Source organism: Nomascus leucogenys, chromosome 18, assembly GCF_006542625.1.
Source record: "Nomascus leucogenys isolate Asia chromosome 18, Asia_NLE_v1, whole genome shotgun sequence".
In the NCBI taxonomy this organism is placed as follows: Eukaryota; Metazoa; Chordata; class Mammalia; order Primates; family Hylobatidae; genus Nomascus; species Nomascus leucogenys.
Window position 1 is genome coordinate 49207906 of NC_044398.1, and position 23188 is coordinate 49231093.

Here is a 23188-nt window from a genome sequence, read left to right on the forward strand (position 1 = left end):
TTCCCAGAATAGCTTCCTAGGAAGAAACAGAAATGGCTGTTGTCATTTGTCGAGCTTAATGAAGCAAAAGTTCTCCATGAGACTATTTCTGCATTCAATAACTAAGTAGATCTTGTACATACCCTCAGGTGCATAATGACTCAATTGATTTTGCTGGTCCAATGCTATATTACAGCCCTGGGCACCAAAGACACATGAGACTATAGTTGTCATACAGGATATTTTCCAAACTGAGGGAACTTGTTTGCAACAACTGACACCTCAAATGCCTTTCCATATCTTTTTTTCACTTAGATGTTCAGTTTAACCTTATATAGAATAAGTTGGAAAACATAACTAATATCCTTCCACAAGGCTACCAAACTGCTCTAATATCTGTCATCAACGCATAATGACCTCTAAATGGCCTGGTCCCAAGGGGAGGACTAGCCTTTCATTATATTAATTATATCATTTCAGTGGACTCAAGCAAGGACATCACCCAAAAGGACTGGATGCTCTAATGACTCACCAGCGGCTCTTAACTGGGCCATTAGTTCAGACAAGATACAGTTACCTAGTACCTGGATAAAATGCCTAGGATTGATTTCTAAAGGGTGACATCTCATTCCAGAGGAGACTGCCAAGCTTTGATCCTTTCTGGTCTAACAAATAAAAACAAGCCCAGGCTAGGTGCAATGGCTCACACCTGCAATGCCAGCACTTTGGGAGGCCAAGGTGGGTGGATCATTTGAGGTCAGGAGTTCGAGACCAGCCTGGCCAACATGGTGAAACCCTGTCTCTACTAAAAATACAAAAATTAGGCAGACGTGGTGGTGCGTGCCTATAATCTCAGCTACTCGGGAGGCTGAGGCAGGAAAATCACTTGAGCCTGGGAGGTGGAGGTTGTGGTGAGCCAAGATCGGGCCACTGCACTCCAGTCTAGTCTGGGCAAGAAAGTGAGACCCTGTCTCAAAAAAAAAAAAAAAAAAAAAAAAAAAAAGCCCAGCAGTTACTGGAACTGTTTGGATAAATACGCTCTCATTTTCCCTATGTGGGATCCTTGATGACGTTCATTCATCTATGGGGTTACCAGAAATTCTGTTTAAGTGGGGCCATGACCAAAAGGATGCCCTAGAGTCCCTTAAACAGGTGTCCTAGGTTACCTTTCCCTAGGTTATTATGATCCCCATTTGCTGTTTTGAGTTGCGGACCTTAGCAATATCTTTGCTGATTGGTGCCTATGGAAGAAGGCCACAGGTGAGAGGTGCCCATTAAGTTTTTGGCCCCATAATTACTTTCAGTTGGCTGAAAGGCACACTACTTTGGGGGATACTGTGTGTCCTGTGGTCATGAAATAATCTAAGGGCCAGAAATCTCAAGCAAAATGTATCAATATTTTTCCCTTTTTTCTTTAATTATGGTAGGGTATTCACATTTTAGTCAAAGTTTAAAACTTTTGTGAACCAAAGCAAAAATACCTTCGGATGAACTTACTTTTAAATAATTTAAAGTTATCTTTACTTTTTATACTTACTAGTAATTCTTTGCCCTTTGAGAGTTCTTTGTTCCTTCACCTGCATTTCTGATTTTGACATCGAGTCTTGATGCCTAAGTATAAGATTTTCATCTGGTTCTTTATCATGAGCTACAGAAAAAGATGCGTTTAGTCCGCTAAATTAAAAATAAATCTATTTGAAATTCTATAGATTTCAAATTTACAAGTGTGCAGGGGCATTTTCTCTCATTTTTGTAAAGTTATGAATAAATTACCATAATGCTATATCTACTATGAAAATGGTGAGAAGAGTTTCAGTGGGTGTGTGTTGAAACTATCTAATCATATCAATATTCTTGCACTTTGAATATGTTTAATCTTAGTCTCTGGCTTTCTTAGGTTTTTTATATTTTCAATTAATACATATTCATAGACCAAACAATGAAAATGCATATGCACCAGGTTATTCATTACAGCATAATTGCAAATACTCAAAACCACCTAAATGTACAAGCATAGATCTGTTGAGTAAAGCATATAAATGATGACAATATCAGCTATGGGCTATAATGTGGTCCAAAAAACTGTATATACAGTTACAAAAGGAATGAAAAAGATCCCTACAAACTGACTTGGTGATATTTCTATGAAATAATGTTTAGTGGAAAAAAATCAAAAGAGAGAATATCTAGTATACTATCTTTTAAATAAGAAAGAAGAGGAAATAAGAAAAATATGAGGAGATATCTATCTTTATTAAATAAACACAGAAAGATAAACCAGAAAACAAAGTAGTTTGTTACCAAGTCACTGCAAACACTGCTTGCTGAGTTGCACCCAATGACTATTGTTAACTCTAAATATGTCCCTGGCATGAACAGAGAGCCTATGATGACACAATTGTTTGAGATTTATATTAAATTTGAAAGAATAAAGATCTCTCAGGTTCACCTCACCAGTGACCTGAGGAGTTTATAGGAACTTGAGTAGTTTGCTTCTACCATAAAGGAGGTAATCGTGTTAAGACAGTGTGCAACAGTGGCACCATGTATAGTGTGTCACAACACAGCCCCTTGTTCTGAGTGCCCTAAAAGTGTCCAAGGAAGATGAGGAAGGGTGGCAGGGAAAAAAAAGAGATATGAGCACTAGAGACACTCTCCTTTCTCTGCAGGCTATCATTTGTTTTCTGAAAGTTTGGCCCACTCATGATGAGTTCCCTGACACTGCAAGCATTGTCTAGTTACTCAACAATGAAGTCTCAAAGAAGAGCTTGATGGACTCCCCACTAAGGATCTTCTGGCCAGGCAGTAGGGCATAGGGCCAATATACAGCCCCACTAGAGTCAAAATGGTGATGATACCTATAACTAACACATGTGCTATTTTCTCTACCCATCACAGTGATCTTAAGATGAATCAGAGAACATGGTCTGTGTTTACCCAGAAGTCTCAGCTTTCAAAACAAAACAAAATTAGGGGTTAGGCCAACGTCCCTATTTCCACAGTGGCACCTGAGGATGTATACCAAGTCAGAGTTCAAAGAGGTCATAGTGTAGAATTGCATAACTCGCATCATTTGAATACTAGTTTACCAATGATTTATCTCCACAATCTCTGACACCAGGATGAGGGTGAAACAGATAATGCTATATGGTATGAGGTCTGAAGCCACCAAAAACATGACCCTTACCCAAACACAACTATGGGTGGGTCCCACTGGGCCACTACAAACCTCCATTTTAATGATTCCCTCTACTGAATATATTATTGATATAGCTGTATCTTCTGTGTGAATCCCCAATCACATCAGCCTCAAGCCCTAAGGCAAACTACTGCGGTTAAGGTCATTTTAGTGAAGCATGTGGAAGACTGTGAACTTCTAAACCACAAGTGTCTAGAGATTGGTCTCCAAAAATTACCTGAGGGAGAAATAGAAATCACTGCCCTTATTGCTCAGCTCTTCATGATCATGAAGCCAAAGATGTTCATGAGACTATTTCTCCATGCAATAACTAAGTTGGCCCGTGTATCACCTTGGGTGCCTATAAACTCCATTGATTATGGGAAGCTTAATGCTATGGTACTTCTTAGAACACTGATATGACCTGACATTGTGACTGTCCATAAAGGTAATTACCCAAGCTGAGGGAAGTAGGTATAAAGCAATTGACACAGCAAATGCCCTTTTCAGCATTCCTGTCCACACAGATGATCAGGAACAGTTTGTCTTATATGGAACAGGTTGCGATACATCTTTAAAATCCCTCCACAAAACCATGATCTGGAAACAGTTCTGTTCCTATTAATCTTCTACGACATTGATGACTCACTACTGGTAGGGAGTAGGCCAAGGCAAATCCACTACCCAGCAAGGACTGGATGTTGTATTGGCTCACGTGCAGCAACATGGCTGGGCCATTAATACATAAAAAGTACAAAGACCTTGTTACCCAAGAGGAATTCCTGGGAGTAAACTAGAAAGAGGAAACACGTCTCACTCCTGAGGAGATAACTGTCAAACTATAGTCCCTCTCTATTGCAACAAATACACAAGAGGCCAAGCAATTTGTGAACCTATTCTGCTACTGGCAGTTCCCTTGATGGAATCCTGATTGCAATCATTTTAAAGTTACCAAAAAGGCCTCTACCTTGGAGCAGGCCTCAACCAACAGAATGCCCTGGAGTCCGTCCAACAGGCCTCCTATGCCACTGTTCCCCTTAGCATCTCTGATCTTTATTTGAGTTACAGGTCTTGGCAAACTTTCACTGATTGATGCCAAATGGAAACAGCTTACTGAACAGGTCAGTGGAATAAATTGGGCTTTTGGACCTGTAACTTCCTAGAGTTGTATAAAAGGTACACACTCTTTGAAAGACAATTATTGGCCTGTTATTGTCCTTGGTGAATACTGAGCACATGATCATGGCTACAAAATACTGTTACAACCAGAAATACTAACTAAAAGTAATAAATACTCTAGCTTTTGTTCTCTAGTTATCTTATGGTATTCATACTTTAAGTTCAAGGTAAAATTTCTGTAAATTCAATATTCATGAACTGAAGAAAAATATCTTTGCTGTGACTAATTTAAAATAATGTAAAGTTATGTGTAATTTTTATACTTACTGGTGAGTGGTTGCTCTGTAGAAGTTTCTTGTTTCTTTACTTGCAATTTGGTTTTTGACAATGATTCTTGATGTTCAACTACAAGCCTTTCATTTGGTACTTCATTATGAGCTACATAAAGAAAATACATTTATTTCACTAAATAGAAAAATGGATCTGTTGTGAAATTTCTGTATTTCAAATTTATAAAACATTTACATGAGCAATCTCTGTCACTTCTACAAAGTTATAACTAAATTACAATAATAATAGATTTGATGAGAAAATGCTGAAAAGAAATTTAATGGCTGTATGTTGATGCTTTCTCTCTTTATAAACATTTCTAGGAATCATATATAGTTAGTCTATATTTTTCCTAGATTATTTATATTGTATAGATCATATAGATGTCATAAACCAAACAATAAAAATACATATGTACAAGATTATCATTATGGCATTATTTGTAATTACAAAATACTCAAAACCACATAAATGTTCAAGCATTGGATATTGGTTGAATAAGCCAATGTATACACCATAAAGTTCTAGGGGTGTCCAAGAGAGAAAATACAGTCATGGATTCTTAGTCTCTGCTTCTGGTTGAGCCAGTAAAGCCCCTTTCTCATTCCTCTTTTCCGCTTATCACTAGAGACAAACTAAAAACCATGGCTTTGGGCTGCTAAAAGCCTAAAACAAAACAGACCAGAATGACAACAACAACAAAATAAGGCAGGTTGGACAAGCTTGCTATAAACTATAGTATAATGAAAGTTATGGTTAATAATGTGGTACAATAGCTATACACAGAGTTGTAAAAGCAATTTAAAAAAATCTCTATAAACTGACCTGTAGGGATTTCCAGGAGACAATGTTAAGTGAAAAAAAAAAAAAAATCCAAAAAAGAGAAAACTTGTAAGCCACCGTTAGGTAAGGAAGAAGGATTAAAAAAAGAAAGAAAGGAAATTAGAAAGATACTTAGCTTTACAAAATGAAACAGGTGAAATGTAAGAATACAATATAGTTGATTACCTACAAGATGAAAGAGGGAGAACTAGGGAAAGAATGGAACTTCTCTAAGTATATCTTGCATATTTTTTACTTTTGGAATCAGTTTCAGCTTTCATATATTTCAAAAAAATAAAATTAAATCACAAAGGATAAGAAGAAACTAAAACTGAAAGCAAACTTAGTGAACCTATTAAAGGGAAAAAAGAACTCATACAGGTAAATCATCAATACAATATTTAACATATGCCCTAATACTTGGGCAAGTGTGTGGAGAAGAGACGGTACACACATCACAAAATATTTTCAGTAGGTTTGTTTTTCTAGAAGCATGTGCTAAGCAATTCTAAAATAATTTTGGAACTGCAATACATCTAGATTTTAAGACCAACATGGCTGACTAGAAGCAGCTAGTGTGAACTGCTTTCACAGGAGAGAAGACAGAGTGGCAAGTAAACTTACAAATTTGTAAGTGGCAAGGGGCTTTTCAACTGGATCATCCAGGAGGCCATCTTGGGATTCATCAAGGAAGTAGTGGTGACCCATGGAGAGCAGAGAGGAGTGAAACAGGACAGCTACCTGCCTGGGATTGGCACAGAGCCAAGGAAGGCTCCCCATCGTGGGGAAAGAGAGAGTGCTTGAGAGTCCCTGGGGACACATACCTCTGCCAGGAACCTTTGCAAACCTAGGCACAAGAGATCCTGCCCAACCCTACTCCCTGGGGCCCCCAGACTGACACAGAAAGCTGCATGGAGTCTTGGCAGAGCCGCTGTTCAGGCCCATGTGGAGCTCCAAGGGCTTTGGATTCCTGAGCACCCTGGGACCAGCTGCCATAGCTCTGCCAACAAGGGAGGCAGGGATCTCCCATGCGCCCCAGGATAAGGGCCCCATCTAGGATACTGAAATGTGGACAGACTGTAGGCCTCACCTCTGGGGCACCTTGCCAAGCAAAGCCAACCGGCCTAGGTCCCCAGCACAGCTACCCACCTCACCCCCACCCCCCAACCTGATCACTTGAGCTGGCTGCAGCTCTGCATTTCTCTGAGGCAGAGATTCCAGAGGTAACACAATAGGCCCACAGCTTTTGCCACTGCCATAGTCCCCCCAGTCCCCGTTGCCCTGAGGCTAGGGAGAGAGTATAGAGCTCAAAAGCTATCACGTGCCTCCAACAGGCGACATGTGCCATAAAGAAAAACAGCCAGACTGTTTTCCATGCAGGTCCCAGGCCTTGCTACTCCTTACTAAGCAGGGCCTTCCGACCTTGGCCCTCAACGCAGCCACCCTACCTCTGCCTGATCACTTCCATCTGTGGCAGCTCTGTGTTTCTATGGGGTGGAATTCCCATTGGCAACTGGCAACCAGCCCCTCTGCCATTGCTGCTGCAGCAGTACTCACCAGCAAGGTGAAAGATCTCTACAATGAGAATTACAAAGCACTGCTAAAAGAAATCAGAGATGACACAAAGAAGTGGAAAAACATTCTGTGCTCATAGACAGGAAGAATCAATATTGCTAAAATTGCCATACTACTCAGAGCAATTTACATATTCTATGCTATTCCTATCAAACTACTAACAACTTTTTTTTACAGAATAAGAAAAACCTATTCTAAAATTCATATGGAGCAATAAAGAGCCCAAATAGCCAAAGCAATCTTCAGCAAAAAGAACAAAGTGCAAGATAGCACACTACAGAATTTCAAACTATTCTACAAGGTTACAGTAACCAAAACAGCATGGTGGTGGTATAAAAACATACACGTAGACCAAGGAAACAGGTTAGAGAACTCAGGAATAAAGCCACACACCTACAACCATCCGATCTTTGACAAAGCTGGCAAACCAAGCAACAGGGAAAGGACTTTCTATTCAGTAAGTTGTGCTAGGATAACAGGCTAGCCACATGCAGTAGATTGAAATTGGACCCCTTCCTTTCACCACATAAAAAAATAAACTCAAGATGAATTAAAGACTTAAATGTAAAACTCAAAAATATAAAACTCTGAAAATTAACCTAGGGAATATCATTCTGGAAGTAGGACTTGGCAAAGATATCATGAGAAAGATGATAAAAAAGCCACTGCAATAAAAACAAAATTTAACAAAATTAACAAGTAGGATCTAATTAAAAATTAAAAATTAACAAGTAGGATCTAATTAAACTAAAGAGCTTCTGCAGAGCAAAAGAAACTATCAATAGAGCAAACAGACAACCTACAGAATAGGAGAAAATATTCTCAAACTATGGATCTAACAAAGGTGTAATATCCAGAATCTACAAGGAATTTAAACTAATCAACAAGCAAAAACCAAAGAACCCCATTAAAAATGGGCAAAGGATATGAACAGACACTTATCAAAAGAAGATATACATGCTGCCATCAAGCATAGGAAAAACGCTTAACATCACTAATCATTAGAGAAATGCAAATCAAAACCACAATGAGATACCATCTCACACCAGTCAGAATGGCTACTACTAAAAAGTCAGAAATAAGAGATGCTGATGAGGTTGTAGAGAAAAAGGAAGGCTTATATATTGCTGATGGGAATGTAAATAAGTTCAGCCACTGTGGAAAACAATTTGGAAATTTCTCAAAGAACTTAGAACTACCATTTGATCCAGCAACCCCATTACTGTGAATAACCCCAAAAGAACATAAATCATTTTACCATAAAGACACATGCATGTGCATGTTCATCACAGCACTATTCACAGTAGCAAAGACAGAATCAACCTGCTCATCAACAGTGGACTGAATAAAGAAAATGTGGTACATATACACCATAAATTGTATCCTTTGCAGCAACATGGATAAGGCTGGAAGGAAATTATCCTAAGGAAATTAACACAGGCACAGAAAACCAAATACCACATGTTCTCTCTTGTAAGTGGGTACACTTAAACATTGAGTACACATGGACACAAAGAGGGGAAAAATAGACACCAGGGCTTACTTGAGGGTGGAGGGTAGGAAGAGTGTGAGGACTAAAAAACTACCTGTTAGGTACTATGCTCACTACCTTGGTGACAAAATCATTTGTACATCGAACTCCAGCAATACACAATATAGTCATGTAATAAACCTGCAAGTGTACCACTTGAACCTAAAATAAAAGTTGAAAAATAATAATGATGCTGATACAATTGAGTAATTGTGTTGTGGACTAGTCAGGATTCACACAGAAGAAGAAAGAATATACATATATGAAATGGAGAAAGACAAGAACAACCTCTAAGAAAATGAACTGGAATTTAAGGTGTCCAAGAGATTTGCCATGAATTCTAAACATGACTTTACAGGTATATATCCATGTTTATATGCACTTGTATATGTATGCAGACGTGTGTATGAAGCTGTGTGTGTGTGTGTGTGTATATAAATATAAATATAAATATAAATATAAATATAAATACACTGAAGAATCCAACTTCAGGCCAACCCTGCTATTGTGTGATCTTTCAAGTTCAATCATGGACAGTTACAAAGGCATTACCTGGCAATTATCATAGAGATTCCCAACACAAAAGGGACCTGAGGTAAGATTTGTGTACTGCAGGCATAGGAGGTAGTTGCAGTCTTGAATCAACTCCTCTCCCCTTGGCCAACCAGGCTCTTGGGCATATAACATTTTTAGTCTAGTCGCCTTAAGTTGAAAACCTCTTTATAGGGGAGAGTGGGGGCTTGACTGTATTGTTCAGACAGTAGCTGTATTGTGACAAACAATGACTGTATTGTTCAGTCACTGCCTCTGCCCAGACCACCTATGGTGTGAGGTAGTGAGGTAGAGGAAATCCTTAAAGAAACTTTTCTCAGTTCTGACTCAGTATTGTGGACTTAACCAATCCTAGCCTTCCCCACCACTACCTCCCACAGACACAGGTCCAGTCAATTGGCCCACCACAAAATTCAGCTGTTAACTGACAAATTACTAGGCTGAAATAGCAGCTACTTCCAGCACAGCAATTACTTACTAGCTGAGAGAGTGATGAAAAAAAAAAAATAGTAACTGAGGACTAACTCCTGGAAAATCTGAGCAAAGGCTTTCTTGAAGAGATCTTTTGTTACTGAAAATGGAATCTCAAAGGAGGAGACTGATGGGGCTCTCCATGAAAGCACTCAGGGACATGTAGTAACCAAGGGGTGCTCATTGACTAGAGTACACATCGTAATAGTTCCTATGACTAAAACAAGTGTTATCACTCAGCTTCTTCCAGTGAATCTTTAAATAAGTCAGAGAGCCTGGTGAAACTTACCCCAAATTCTCTCATTTTTCAAAAGTGAACGAAAATATGGAGTAGATCAGGTCCTTATGTCCCCATTACCCAAGGACCTCTGCTAAGAAAAGTAATGAATTGGGAGATGGAAAGTACACTTTTTAAGCATTTTGAATAGTGGTGTCAAGATGACTGTGATCTTGACAACCCTTGACGCAAAGATGACAGGCAAATAGATAATGCTGTCTGGTTTTTGGTCTGAGGCCAACATCAAGAGGACCTTTACCCGGGTAAGAAAATATGTGTGTCCCCAGGGCGGGGAACATCATATACCAGGGCCTGTCAGTGGGAGGGATAGCATTAGGAGAAATAGCTAATGTAAATGATGAGTTGATCGGTGCAGCAAACCAACATGGCACGTGTATACCTATGTAACAAACTTGCATGTTGTGCACATGTACTCTAGAACTTAAAGCATAATAAATTAAAAAGAAAAGAAAGAACATATGTGTGTCCCTATGGGCCAACATAAAGTTTCATTGGTATGGCCCCAACTAGTGAAGATCTTATGAATATGGATATATTATCTACGTGCAACCCCACTGACTTATCCAAGTCCTCATGGAAGGCTTATTTCCTTATTATTCCTTAACTTATTGCTGCAGTTAGAACCATTTCAGCAGGGCACAGGAAGACTGTGAACCTGCCCAATGTCCTATACTTAGCACCTCTGTCTCCCAAAATCTGTCTAGGAATAAAAAAGAAACAACTGCCTTCTTTGCTGAAGTTAATATAGAGAAAGTCTCCTTGAGATTATATCCTCATTCAATAACTCAGTACATATAAGTGTAGGGCCTTGGATCAATAAAAGATTTTCAATTGATTTTGGCTGTTCAATCCATACAACAGCTCTTTGGCCTTTGTCAATGGTATCTGACATTGTAAACAAAATAGAAGCTATTGTCTAGAGTGTGAAAACTTATGTAACAATTAACACTGCACATGCCCCATTCAGTATCTATTTACATAGAGATGATTAGGATCAGTTTACCCTTGTATGGAATGGATAAAATTGACCACTAATATACTTAATTCCCTATCTGTCTTCAATGCATAAACCATAACATAGAAAAGGTCTCACTACCAGAGGAAGGACTAGCCTTCTAATCCATTCATGACACCATCCCAAACATGAAACCCCCCAAATAGGACTGGATGCTCTGTTGATGCGCAGGTGATAACTCTCTAAATCATTATTACAAAGTACAAGTACCTAGTACACAAGTGTAATTCCTGAGCATTATCTGTAAGGGGAATGTTGTCTTATTCCATGTGATAATACTGGCTCTGGCTTTCTCTGATCAAACAATTAAAAAGAAGATTAATGAGACTATTCGACTACTTACACTCTTGTATTGCCCATGTGGCAATCTTAATGCCATCCAACTACGGGGTTAGAAGAAAGTTGTTTCCTTTAAATGTGCCACAATCAGGAGGATGGCCTGGAGGTCCTCCAACAAGCAACCCAAACAGCACTACCCCGGGCCACTGTGATATCCATTTACTGTTTGAGTAAGAGGTCTTCTGTTTGCCAGTTGGAGGTTATGGCAGAAGGACACTGCCACAGGTCAGAGGAATCTATCGGGCTTTTGACCCTGTCATTTTCAGAAATACCTGAAAAGTATATACCCTTTAAGAGACAATTATTGGACTTTTATCAGGCTTTGGTGAATACTGAGCACACAACCCATGCTTGTGAAATCGTCTCAAGACAAGAAATTCCAACCAAAAGTTATCAATATTTTTGTTTTCTAATTATCTTAGAGTACACATGCTTTAGGTCAAAGTTAAAAATTTCTATGAAACATATGCCCAAATACATATTCATGAATCAAAAAAAATTTCTGCTAAGTTGAACTTAAAATAAATTAAAATAGGGGGATTGATGTAAGTAAGATTGTGGAATAGGAGGCCCAGCCCTCATTCTTCCACAAAAATGAAGACTTAACAACCAGACTAGGATAAAATTACCTTTATGAGACCTCTGGAATTCAAATGAGTGGCTACAGCACAGCAGTGGAACACAGAAACAAGGCAAAAGTGCAATTAAAGGATAATAAGAACAGTTTCAACTCTACTCATGCCACACCTCCCCCAAGCTGTCACAGCACAGTGCCAAGAGAGATCTCCTGGGATTTTCAGTTTTCCTGTGGGGAATAAACTGAGCATTGGACTTTTCCCAGCCTGTTATGGTATAAACTGAGAGGCCTGCTTATATTGCACCACAGTCAAAACACTCAGGGAATCAGCATGGCTAGATCACCTGAAGGTAGCTAAAAACGAAAAAAAAAAAAAAAAAAAGGCAGGAAGAGGGGTGGTCAGAAGCTCTCAAGAAATAGTATGGACCCAATAGCTGACATACAAATCACAGCAGCAGGCTTGCCCACGAACCCTGAGAGCCAGCACTCCTGTGGACCCTGACAGCTGACCTGCCCATGAACCCTGCTAATGGACCCACACAAACTCTGGCTGGGCTGTCTAGTGAAGGGCCAAAGCTAGCATGTAAAGATGCTTCTTTAAATGCACATACATCAATGAAAATACAAGGATCATGAAGAATCAGGGCAATACAACCCCACCAAAGTAACAAAATATAGCTCAAATAAGAGATTCTTAAAAATGGAGATCTATGACCTTCCTGACAAAGACATAAAAATAACGGCCTTAAACAAGCTCAGTGAACTAAAATAGAACACAGATAGACAACCAAATAAAATTAGGGAAACAGCACATGAACAAAAAATGAGAGGTTCAACAAAGACTTACCAACCATAAAAATGTAAACCAAACAGAAAGTCTGGAACAGAGGAACACAATGAATAAACTGAAAAATTTCATAGATAGCCTCAAAGGCAGACTTTATTAAGCAGAAGAAAATAACAAAGCAACAAACTCTAAGACAGGTCCTTTGAAATTTCTCATTATGAGAAACAAAAATAAAAATAATGAAAAAGAGTGAAGAAATCCTATAAGATGTGTGGGATACCATCATGTGAACCAATATATGCATATGGAAGTCCAAGAAGAAAGAGAGGGAAAATGGCAGAAGGCTTATTTAAAGAAATAATGAATACAGTTTTTTTCAAATCTGAGGAGGAAAATGGACTTCCAGATACATGAAACACAAAGGATCCTAAATAGGTTGAATCTTAAGAAGTTTACACTGAGACACATTGAATTGTCAAAACTCAAAGAAAATTTTGAAAATGGAAAGAAAAAAATGACATCACATACAAGATAAACCCATAAAACTATCAATAAGCTTTTCAGCAGAAACCTTGCAGGCCAGAAGAGAATGAAATAATATATTCAAAGTACTGAATGAAATAAATGTCAACCAAGAATACTACGCCCAAAAAAATTGTGCTTTAAAAGTTAAGCATAGATACTTTTCCAGACAAACAAAAATTCAGGGAGTTAATCAACACTAGACCAGCCTTACAAGAAGTGATAAAGGGAATTATTAAAGTTGAAATGAAAGGATGCTCAACAGTAACACCAAAGTGTATGAAAGTATAAATATCACTAGCAAGTAAATATATTGATAATCAGAAAATAATGTAATACTGTAATAGTGGTACATGAATCATTTTAACTCTAGTATAAAAGTCAAAAGCAAAAGTATTAAGGATAACTATAAGCACAAAAATTGGCTAATGGATACAGAATATAAAGTAATTTTTGACATCAATAACAAAAAATGGGGGTGGAATAAAAATGTAAAATTTTTGTATACAATTGAAGTTGTTAACAATTTAAAATAGACCATTTTAACCGTATTTTACTCAAACCTCATGGTAATCATAAAGTAAAACCTATATCAGACACAAAAAAGATGAAAAGAAAATAAAGTATATCATTATAAAAAGTCATCAAATCACAAGGGAAAATGAAGAGGAAGATAGGGTACAGCTATAAAACAGGCAGAAAACAATATAATTGCAACAGTAAGTCTTTGCCTAGCAATAATAATTTTAAATATAAATAGGTTAAACTTACCATTCAAAAGCTATAGAGAAGCTGAAAGGATGAGAAAAGCAAGATCCAACTATATGCTATCTGCAAGAGACTTGCTTTAGAGTTAAGGACAAACTGAACTAAAAGTGAGGGGCTTAAACGCTAAAAGGGAAGGAGAGGAAAAGATATCCCATGCAAATGGTATCAAAAAGAGAGCAGAAGTGGCTGTACTTAGATAACTAAGATGTCAAGTAAAAGATTATAAGAGACAAAAAAAGGTCACCACACAAAAATAAAAGGGTCAATTCACCATTAAAATGGGAGACAGAGCGAGACTCCATCTCAAAAATATATATATGTATATAACAATGATAAATATACCTGTGTCCAACATCAGAGCACATAAATACATAAGAAAAATAATAACAGGTATGAAGAGAGAGATTTCAATACTCCAGTTTCAAAAATGGATAGATCATCCAAACAGAAAATCAATAAACAACAGATCCGAACAACATTATAGACCAAATGGACCTAACAGTCATTTAAAGAACATTCCATCCAAAAGCAGCAGGATACACACAATTCTCCTACACACTGAGATATTTACAGGATAAGACACATGCTATATCACAAAACAAGTCTTAAACATTTAAGAAAATTAAAACCATTATAAGATTATTTTCCAGTTACAATGGTATGAAACTAGAAATCAGTAATGAAAGAAAAATGGAAAAAAATCACAAATACATGAAAATTAAACAACAAATTTTGAACAACCATTGGATCAAGGAAGAAATCAAAAGGGAAATTAGAAACTATCTTGAGATTTTTAAAAATCCACAAAACTAAAATATACCAAAACTTACAGCAGGATGCAGCAAAAGCAGTACCATAAGGAAACTTGATAATCACTATAAAAAATATTTCAAATGAACAACCTAACTTTACACTTCAAGAAAAAAGAAAAATAAGAAACTAAAGCCAAAGTTCACAGAAAACAAAATAAAATTGGAACAGAAATAAATAAAATAGGTAACAAAAAAATAGAAAAAATTGATGAAAATGTGAGTTTGGTTTTTGAAAAGATAAAGAAAATTGACAAACTATTAGCTAGATTAATTTTTAAAAAGAGAAGACTCAAATAAATAAAACTAGATGAAAGAGGAGACACTATAATTGATGCCATGGAAATGAGAAAAGATCACAAATGACTATTATGAACAATTTATGGACCAACAGATTGGACAACACAGAAGAAATTGTTAAATTCCTAGAACCTACCAAGACTGAATCAAGAAAAAATGGAAAACTTGAAAAGGTCAATAGTAAATAATAAGACTGATTCATGGTTTTCACGTTGGGAGATTCTGGTTACTGGTTCAGTCTATTTGTTATTGATTTTTTAATGTAGAAAACCCTAAACTACACGCACGCACACACACACACACACACACGTGCGCACAATAGTTAGAACTAATAAACAAATTCAGTAAAGGTACAGAATATAAAATTAACATATACAAATTGGTTTTGTTTTAATATACTAACAATGAGCTATCCAAAAAGGAATTCAAAATCAATCCTACTTACAATCACATCAAAAAGGAAAAAAACACTTAGCAATAAACTTATTCAAAAGGCAAAAGGCTTGTACACTGAAAACAATAAAATATTGCTGAAAGAAATTAAAATGGAAAGACATCTTTTGTTCAAAATGGAAAAATTAATATTGTTAAAATGCCCATACTACCCAAAGTGATGTACAATTCCTATCAAAATACCAATGGCACACTTTTACAGAAATTGAAATAACAATTCTAAAATTCATATGGAACCAAAAAAAAACCAAATAGTCAAAGCAATCTGGAGCAAGAAAAAAGAACTGGAGGCATCATACTTCCTGATTTTATAACACATTACAAAGCTTATATTATAGTAAGTCAAAAATATGTACTGACATAAAAGACATATACACCAATGTAACAGGGAGTCCAGAATTAATCCCTATGCACATATTGTGAACTGATCTTCTGCAAGGGTGGTAAGAATACACAAAAGGGAAAGCATAGTCTCCTCAATAGCATTGGGGAAACAGAGTATCCACATGGAAGAGAATGAAATTAAACCCTTATCTTACACTATACACAAAAAATCAACCTTAGTAAAGTGGTTTAAAAAATAAATAAGGTAGGACAGCACCAAGAGGGCAGAGGAGATAGCAACCTTCCTCCCTCCTGCTATGAAACAAATATAGATACCTTTCACAAACTACAATAGCCCAGAGAGGTGTCATGGGCCCATTAATGAATCTGTAGCAACACAGTGGAGCACAATGTCCAAGTAGAAAGGATCCCTGGTGAAGTCAGCATATCTTAGACACCAGGAGATAGCTAGGAGCAAAGAAGAAAGGTGGAGGCTATGGGCATCAGCCATGCTGCTGGAACCACCATGGTTCCCAATGGCCTGATCCATCCAGGACACTACCATTTCTTTTTACTGAGGTAACCAAGAGCCATCCCCACCAGGAAACCCCAGAAAGGGTGATGTGTCTGTACACTTCACCTCGAAACAAGAATCAGCACTGTTAAGCCACTATTGGGAAAGCAGTCACCACCTCCTCTAACCCCATGTGTGCCCTGACCCAAAACATAGCCACTCTGCAAGTAACCACATTCCAGACCTGGGTTTTGTGTCTACATTGAACCCACCCACATCTCAGACATTGGGAATCACTGTCACAGCAAGGTAGTTTGCACTCCAAATCCCAGAGCCACACATTCACTGTGTGTGCCCATGCTCCAGGCACTGGTTTAGCCACCACAGAGAGCTGGACTGTGCCCCAACTCCAGAACAGCTCAAACTGTGTGGATATCAATATTCTCATTCTTAGCTGCCCAGCTATTTCACAGGAATCTGCACCTTGATTCTGTTACCAAGGTGGCAGCAGAGGTGCATGTGCCCTGGGCATAAGTGCTGTTACTGCCCTGGGTCCCAGAACCATGCTCCCTCCACACATTCCTGTGCTTCACATCTCAGTTCTGCAGCCACTCCATTGGCACCACTAATCAAATACTCATGCCACTACCAATGCAAGCAAGCTGACAAGTCACACCTGGAACCAAGAGGGATTTTATCAGCAAAAACTTCCCCACTGAGAGAAAAAGAAATCAGAAGAACTTTAATAGTCATTGCCACTGAAGACCACAATAATCTTTGCCACAATTGCAAACATTCACAGCATTGGCTGCTGAGGATCCTCGAAATCTTTGTAATCACCAACCTCAGTTCCCAGAGCTACACAAAGGTGACACAACTCTCAACTTCAGCAAAGTCTCAGGATACAAAATCAATGTACAAAAATCACAAGCATTCTTGTACACCAATCACAGACAAACAGAGAGCCAAATCATGAGTGAACTCCCATTCACAATTGCTTCAAAGAGAATAAAATACCTAGGAATCCAACTTACAAGGGATGTGAAGGACCTCTTCAAGGAGAACTACAAACCAATGCTCAATGAAATAAAAGAGGATACAAACAAATGGAAGAACATTCCATGCTCATGGGTTGGAAGAATCAATATGGTGAAAATGGCCATACCGCCCAAGGTAATTTATAGATTCAATGCCATCCCCATCAAGCTACCAATGACTTTCTTCACAGAATTGGAAAAAACTACTTTAAAGTTCACAGGGAACCAAAAAAGAGCCTGCATCACCAAGTCAATCCTAAGCCAAAAGAACAAAGCCGGAGGCATCACGCTACCCGACTTCAAACTATACTACAAGGCTACAGTAACCAAAACATCATGGTACTGGTACCACAACAGAGACATAGATCAATGGAACAGAACAGAGCCCTCAGAAATAATGCCGCATATCTACAACTATCTGATCTTTGACAAACCTGACAAAAACAAGCAATAGGGAAAGGATTCCCTATTTAATAAATGGTGCTGGGAAAACTGGCTAGCCATATGTAGAAAGCTGAAACTGGATCCCTTCCTTACACCTTATACAAAAATTAATTCAAGATGTACTAAAGACTTACATGTTAGACCTAAAACCATAAAAACCCTAGAAGAAAACCTAGGCAATACCATTCAGGACATATAGGCATGCGCAAGGACTTCATGTCCAAAACACCAAAAACAATGGCAACAAAAGCCAAAATTGACAAATGGGATCTAATTCAACTAAAGAGCTTCTGCACAGCAAAAGAAACTACCATCAGAGTGAACAGGCAACCTACAAAATGGGAGAAAATTTTCACAACCTACTCATCTGACAAAGGGCTAATATCCAGAATCTACAATGAACTCAAACAAATTTACCAGAAAAAAACAAACAACCCCATCAAAAAGTGGGCGAAGGATATGAACAGACACTTCTCAAAAGAAGACATTTATGCAGCCAAAAAACACATGAAAAAATGATCATCATCACTGGCCATCAGAGAAATGCAAATCAAAACCACAATGAGATACCATCTCACACCAGTTAGAATGGCCATCATTAAAAAGTCAGGAAACAACAGGTGCTGGAGAGGATGTGGAGAAATAGGAACACTTTTACACTGTTGGTGGGACTGTAAACTAGTTCAACCATTGTGGAAGTCAGTGTGGTGATTCCTCAGGGATCTAGAACTGGAAATACCATTTGACCCAGCCATCCCATTACTGGGTATGTACCCAAAGGACTATAAATCATGCTGCTATAAAGACACATGCACACGTATGTTTATTGCGGCACTATTCACAATAGCAAAGACTTGGAACCAACCCAAATGTCCAACAACGATAGACTGGATTAAGAAAATGTGGCACATATACACCATGGAATACTATGCAGCCATATCAAATGATGAGTTCATGTCCTGTGTAGGGACATGGATGAAATTGGAAACCATCATTCTCAGTAAACTATCACAAGGACAAAAAACCAAACACCGCATGTTCTCACTCATAGGTGGGAATTGAACAATGAGAACTCATGGACACAGGAAGGGGAACATCACACTCCGGGGACTGTTGTGGGGTGGGGGGAGGGGGGAAGGACAGCATTAGGGGATATACCTAATGCTAAATGACGAGTTAATTGGTGCAGCAAACCAACATGGCACATGGATACATACGTAATGAACCTGCACATTGTGCACATGTACCCTAAAACCTAAAGTATAATAATAAAAAAAAAAACTCTCAATCTCATGAGTGCCAGAACTGCAGCATCCCACCCAGCAAGTGCCCTCACACCCCTGTAGGAGAAGGTCTTTCAACAGCTAAACTAGTCAGAAGAGGCTATAAGAGGTGACCACTGCACCAGATTTGCAGACATCAATGTAAAGCAACAAGAAACATGAAAAATCAAAGATATAACATGACCAAAACACCACAATAATCTCCTGAAGCTGATCCCAAAGAAATGCAGATATAAGAATTGCCTCACAAAAAATTCAAAACATTTTTTAGGAGGATCAGACAAGTTAGAAAAAATAGTTATGTGTGTCACTTAATAACAGGGATATGTCTTGAAACGTGTCTTTAGGCAATTTTATCACTGCATGAACATCATAGAGTTACTTACATAAACCTACATGATATAGCCTACTACACACCTAAGTTATATGATATAGTCTACTGCTCCTATGCTATAAAGCTGTACAGTATGTTACTATACTAAATACTGTATTCAATTTGAATACAATGGTAAATATTTGTATATCTAAACAGAAAAATTAGAAAAACAGCACAAATATGGTATAAAAGGTTTTAAAACTGATATACCTGTATAGAGTACTTACCATCAAGGTAGCTTGCAGAACTAAGAGTTACTCTGAGTGGGTCAGTAAGTGAGTGGTAAGTGAATGTGAAGGCCTAGGACATTACTGCGCACTACTGTAGACTTAATAAACACTGTACACTTGGGTTACACTAAATTTTGAATGAATTTCCTTTATTCAATAATAAATTAACCTGAGTTTACTGTAACTTTTTATTTAATAAACTTTTAATGTTTTTTACTTTTTTACTCTTTTGTAATAACACAGCTTAAAACACAAACACACTGTACAACTGTACCATTTATAGAACTAAAAGCCCACATCAAATAACAGATCCCAAATAAACAACCTAATGTTACAACACAAGGAACTAAGGAAAATAGAACAAACTAAATCCAAAGTTTATAGAAGGAAGAAAATAATAAAGCTCATGGAAGAAATAAACAAAATAGATACTAGAAAAACAATAGAAGGGATAAAAAAAACAACAGAAAAGATCAACAAAACTAAGAGTTGGTATTTTGAAAAGACAAACAAAATCAACGAAACTTTAATGAAACTAACAAAGACAAAAGACTCAAAATCAGGAATAAAAGAACTGTCACAACTGATGTCACAGAGATACAAAAGATCATGAGAGACTACTATGAATAATTATATGGCACCAATTTCAATAACCCTGAAGAAATGAATAATTCCTAGACACATGCAACCTACCATGACTAAATCATGAAGAAGAGAAATATGAATAAACTAATAATGAGTAATGTGACTAAATCACTAATATATTCTATTAAAGAAAAGCTAAGGCCTCATGGATACACTGCTAAATTCTACCCAATGTTTTAAGAAGAATTAATGCTAATGCCCCTCAAATTTTTCAAAAAAACAGGAGAGATCACTTCCAAACTCATTTTAGGAGGCCAGCATTATTGATTAAAAAAAAGCCAGACAACAACACTACAAGAAAAGACAATTAAAGGCCAATATCTCTGATGATCATGCAAAACCTCAACAAAATACTAACTAAATTCAACAGCACATTTAAAGAAGAATTCACCATGATCAAGTGTGGTTTATCTCCTGGGTGCAAGGATGGTTCAACATAAAGCAATAAATGTTATATATCACATTAATAGAATGAAGGACAAAAACCACATGAAAATCTCAATAGATGCAGAAAAAACATCCATTAAAATTCCAAATCATTTCAAAATAAAAATTTTAAACCAGTTAGGTATAGGAGGATTGTACCTCACTACAGTAAAAGCCATATACAACAAACAAGCCACGGCTAACATTACACTCAATGGTAGTAAGTTGAGAGCGTTTCTTCTAAGATAAGAAACAAGACAAGGATGCTTATTCTCACCACTTCTATTCTACAGAACACTGGCAGCCCCAGGCAAATAAATAACAAAAGAAAAAGAAACAGAAGGCATTCAAATTGGATGGGGGAAGTAAAATTATCTTGGTCAGATAACATAAATCAATATATAGAAAACTCTGATGAACATTGATGCAAAAATCCTCAATAAAATACTGGCAAACTGAATCCAGCAGCACACCAAAAAGCTTATCCACCATGATCAAGTGGGCTTCATCCCCGGGATGCAAGGCTGGTTCAACATATGCAAATCAATAAATGTAATCCAGCATATAAACAGAACCAAAGACAAAAACCACATGATTATCTCAATAGATGCAGAAAAGGCTTTTGACAAAATTCAACAACCCTTCGTGCTAAAAACTCTCAATAAATTAGGTATTGATGGGATGTATCTCAAAATAATAACAGCTGTCTATGACAAACCCACAGCCAATATCATACTGAATGGACAAAAACTGGAAGCATTCCCTTTGAAAACAGGCACAAGACAGGGATGCCCTCTCTCACCACTCCTATTCAACATAGTGTTGGAAGTTCTGGTCAGGGCAATTAGGCAGGAGAAGGAAATAAAGGGTATTCAATTAGGAAAAGAGAAAGTCAAATTGTCGCTGTTTGCAGATGACATGATTGTATATCTAGAAAACCCCATCATCTCAGCCCAAAATCTCCTTAAGCTGATAAGCAACTTCAGCAGTCTCAGGATACAAAATCTATGTACAAAAATCACAAGCATTCTTATACACCAATCACAGACAAACAGAGAGCCAAATCATGAGTGAACTCCCATTCACAATTGCTTCAAAGAGAATAAAATACCTAGGAATCCAACTTACAAGGGATGTGAAGGACCTCTTCAAGGAGAACTACAAACCACTGCTCAATGAAATAAAAGAGGATACAAACAAACGGAAGAACATTCCATGCTCATGGGTAGGAAGAATCAATATCGTGAAAATGGCCATACTGCCCAAGGTAATTTATAGATTCAATGCCATCCCCATCAAGCTACCAATGACTTTCTTCACAGAATTGGAAAAAACTACTTTAAAGTTCATATGGAACCAAAAAAGAGCCCGCATCACCAAGTCAATCCTAAGCCAAAAGAACAAAGCAGGAGGGATCACACTACCTGACTTCAAACTATACTACAAGGCTATAGTAACCAAAACAGCATGGTACTGGTACCAAAACAGAAATACAGATCAATGGAACAGAACAGAGCCCTCAGAAATAATGCCGCATATCTACAACTATCTGATCTTTGACAAACCTGACAAAAACAAGCAATGGGGAAAGGATTCCCTATTTAATAAATGGTGCTGGGAAAACTGGCTAGCCATATGTAGAAAGCTGAAACTGGATCCCTTCCTTACACCTTATACAAAAATTAATTCAAGATGGATTAAAGACTTACATCTTAGACCTAAAACCATAAAAACCCTAGAAGAAAACCTAGGCAATACCATTCAGGACATAGGCATGGGCAAGGACCTCATGTCTAAGACACCAAAAGCAATGGCAAAAAAAGCCAAAATTGACAAATGGGATCTAATTCAACTAAAGAGCTTCTGCACAGCAAAAGAAACTACCATCAGAGTGAACAGGCAACCTACAAAATGGGAGAACATTTTCACAACCTACTCATCTGACAAAGGGCTGATATCCAGAATCTACAATGAACTCAAACAAATTTACAAGAAAAAAACAAACAACCCCATCAAAAAGTGAGCGAAGGATATGAAGAGACCCTTCTCAAAAGAAGACATTTATGCAGCCAAAAAACACATGAAAAAACGCTCATCATCACTGGTCATCAGAGAAATGCAAATCAAAACCACAACGAGATACCATCTCACACAAGTTAGAATGGCCATCATTAAAAAGTCAGGAAACAATAGGTGCTGGAGAGGATGTGGAGAAATAGGAACACTTTTATACTGTTGGTGGGACTGTAAACTAGTTCAACCATTGTGGAAGTCAGTGTGGCGATTCCTCAGGGATCTAGAACTAGAAATACCATTTGACCCAGCCATCTCATTACTGGGTATATACCCAAAGGACTATAAATCATGCTGCTATAAAGACATGTGCACACATATGTTTATTGCGGCACTATTCACAATAGCAAAGACTTGGAACCAACCCAAATGTCCAACAACGATAGACTGGATTAAGAAAATGTGGCACAT

The 23188-nt window shown here is 37.6% G+C and overlaps 1 protein-coding gene across 1 annotated transcript in view; it reads right to left on the reverse strand.

Moving 5' to 3' along the window:
• LOC100596705 (coiled-coil domain-containing protein 7) overlaps positions 1 to 23188 on the reverse strand; it is a 204774-nt gene that overhangs the window by 135981 nt on the left and 45605 nt on the right. The window contains exons 4-5 of the mRNA XM_030798646.1: positions 4604 to 4714; positions 1517 to 1627 (exon numbers count right to left, since the gene is read on the reverse strand). Of these exons, the coding sequence (XP_030654506.1) occupies positions 1517 to 1627; positions 4604 to 4714 (222 nt within the window). The remainder of the gene's footprint in view (positions 1 to 1516; positions 1628 to 4603; positions 4715 to 23188) is intronic.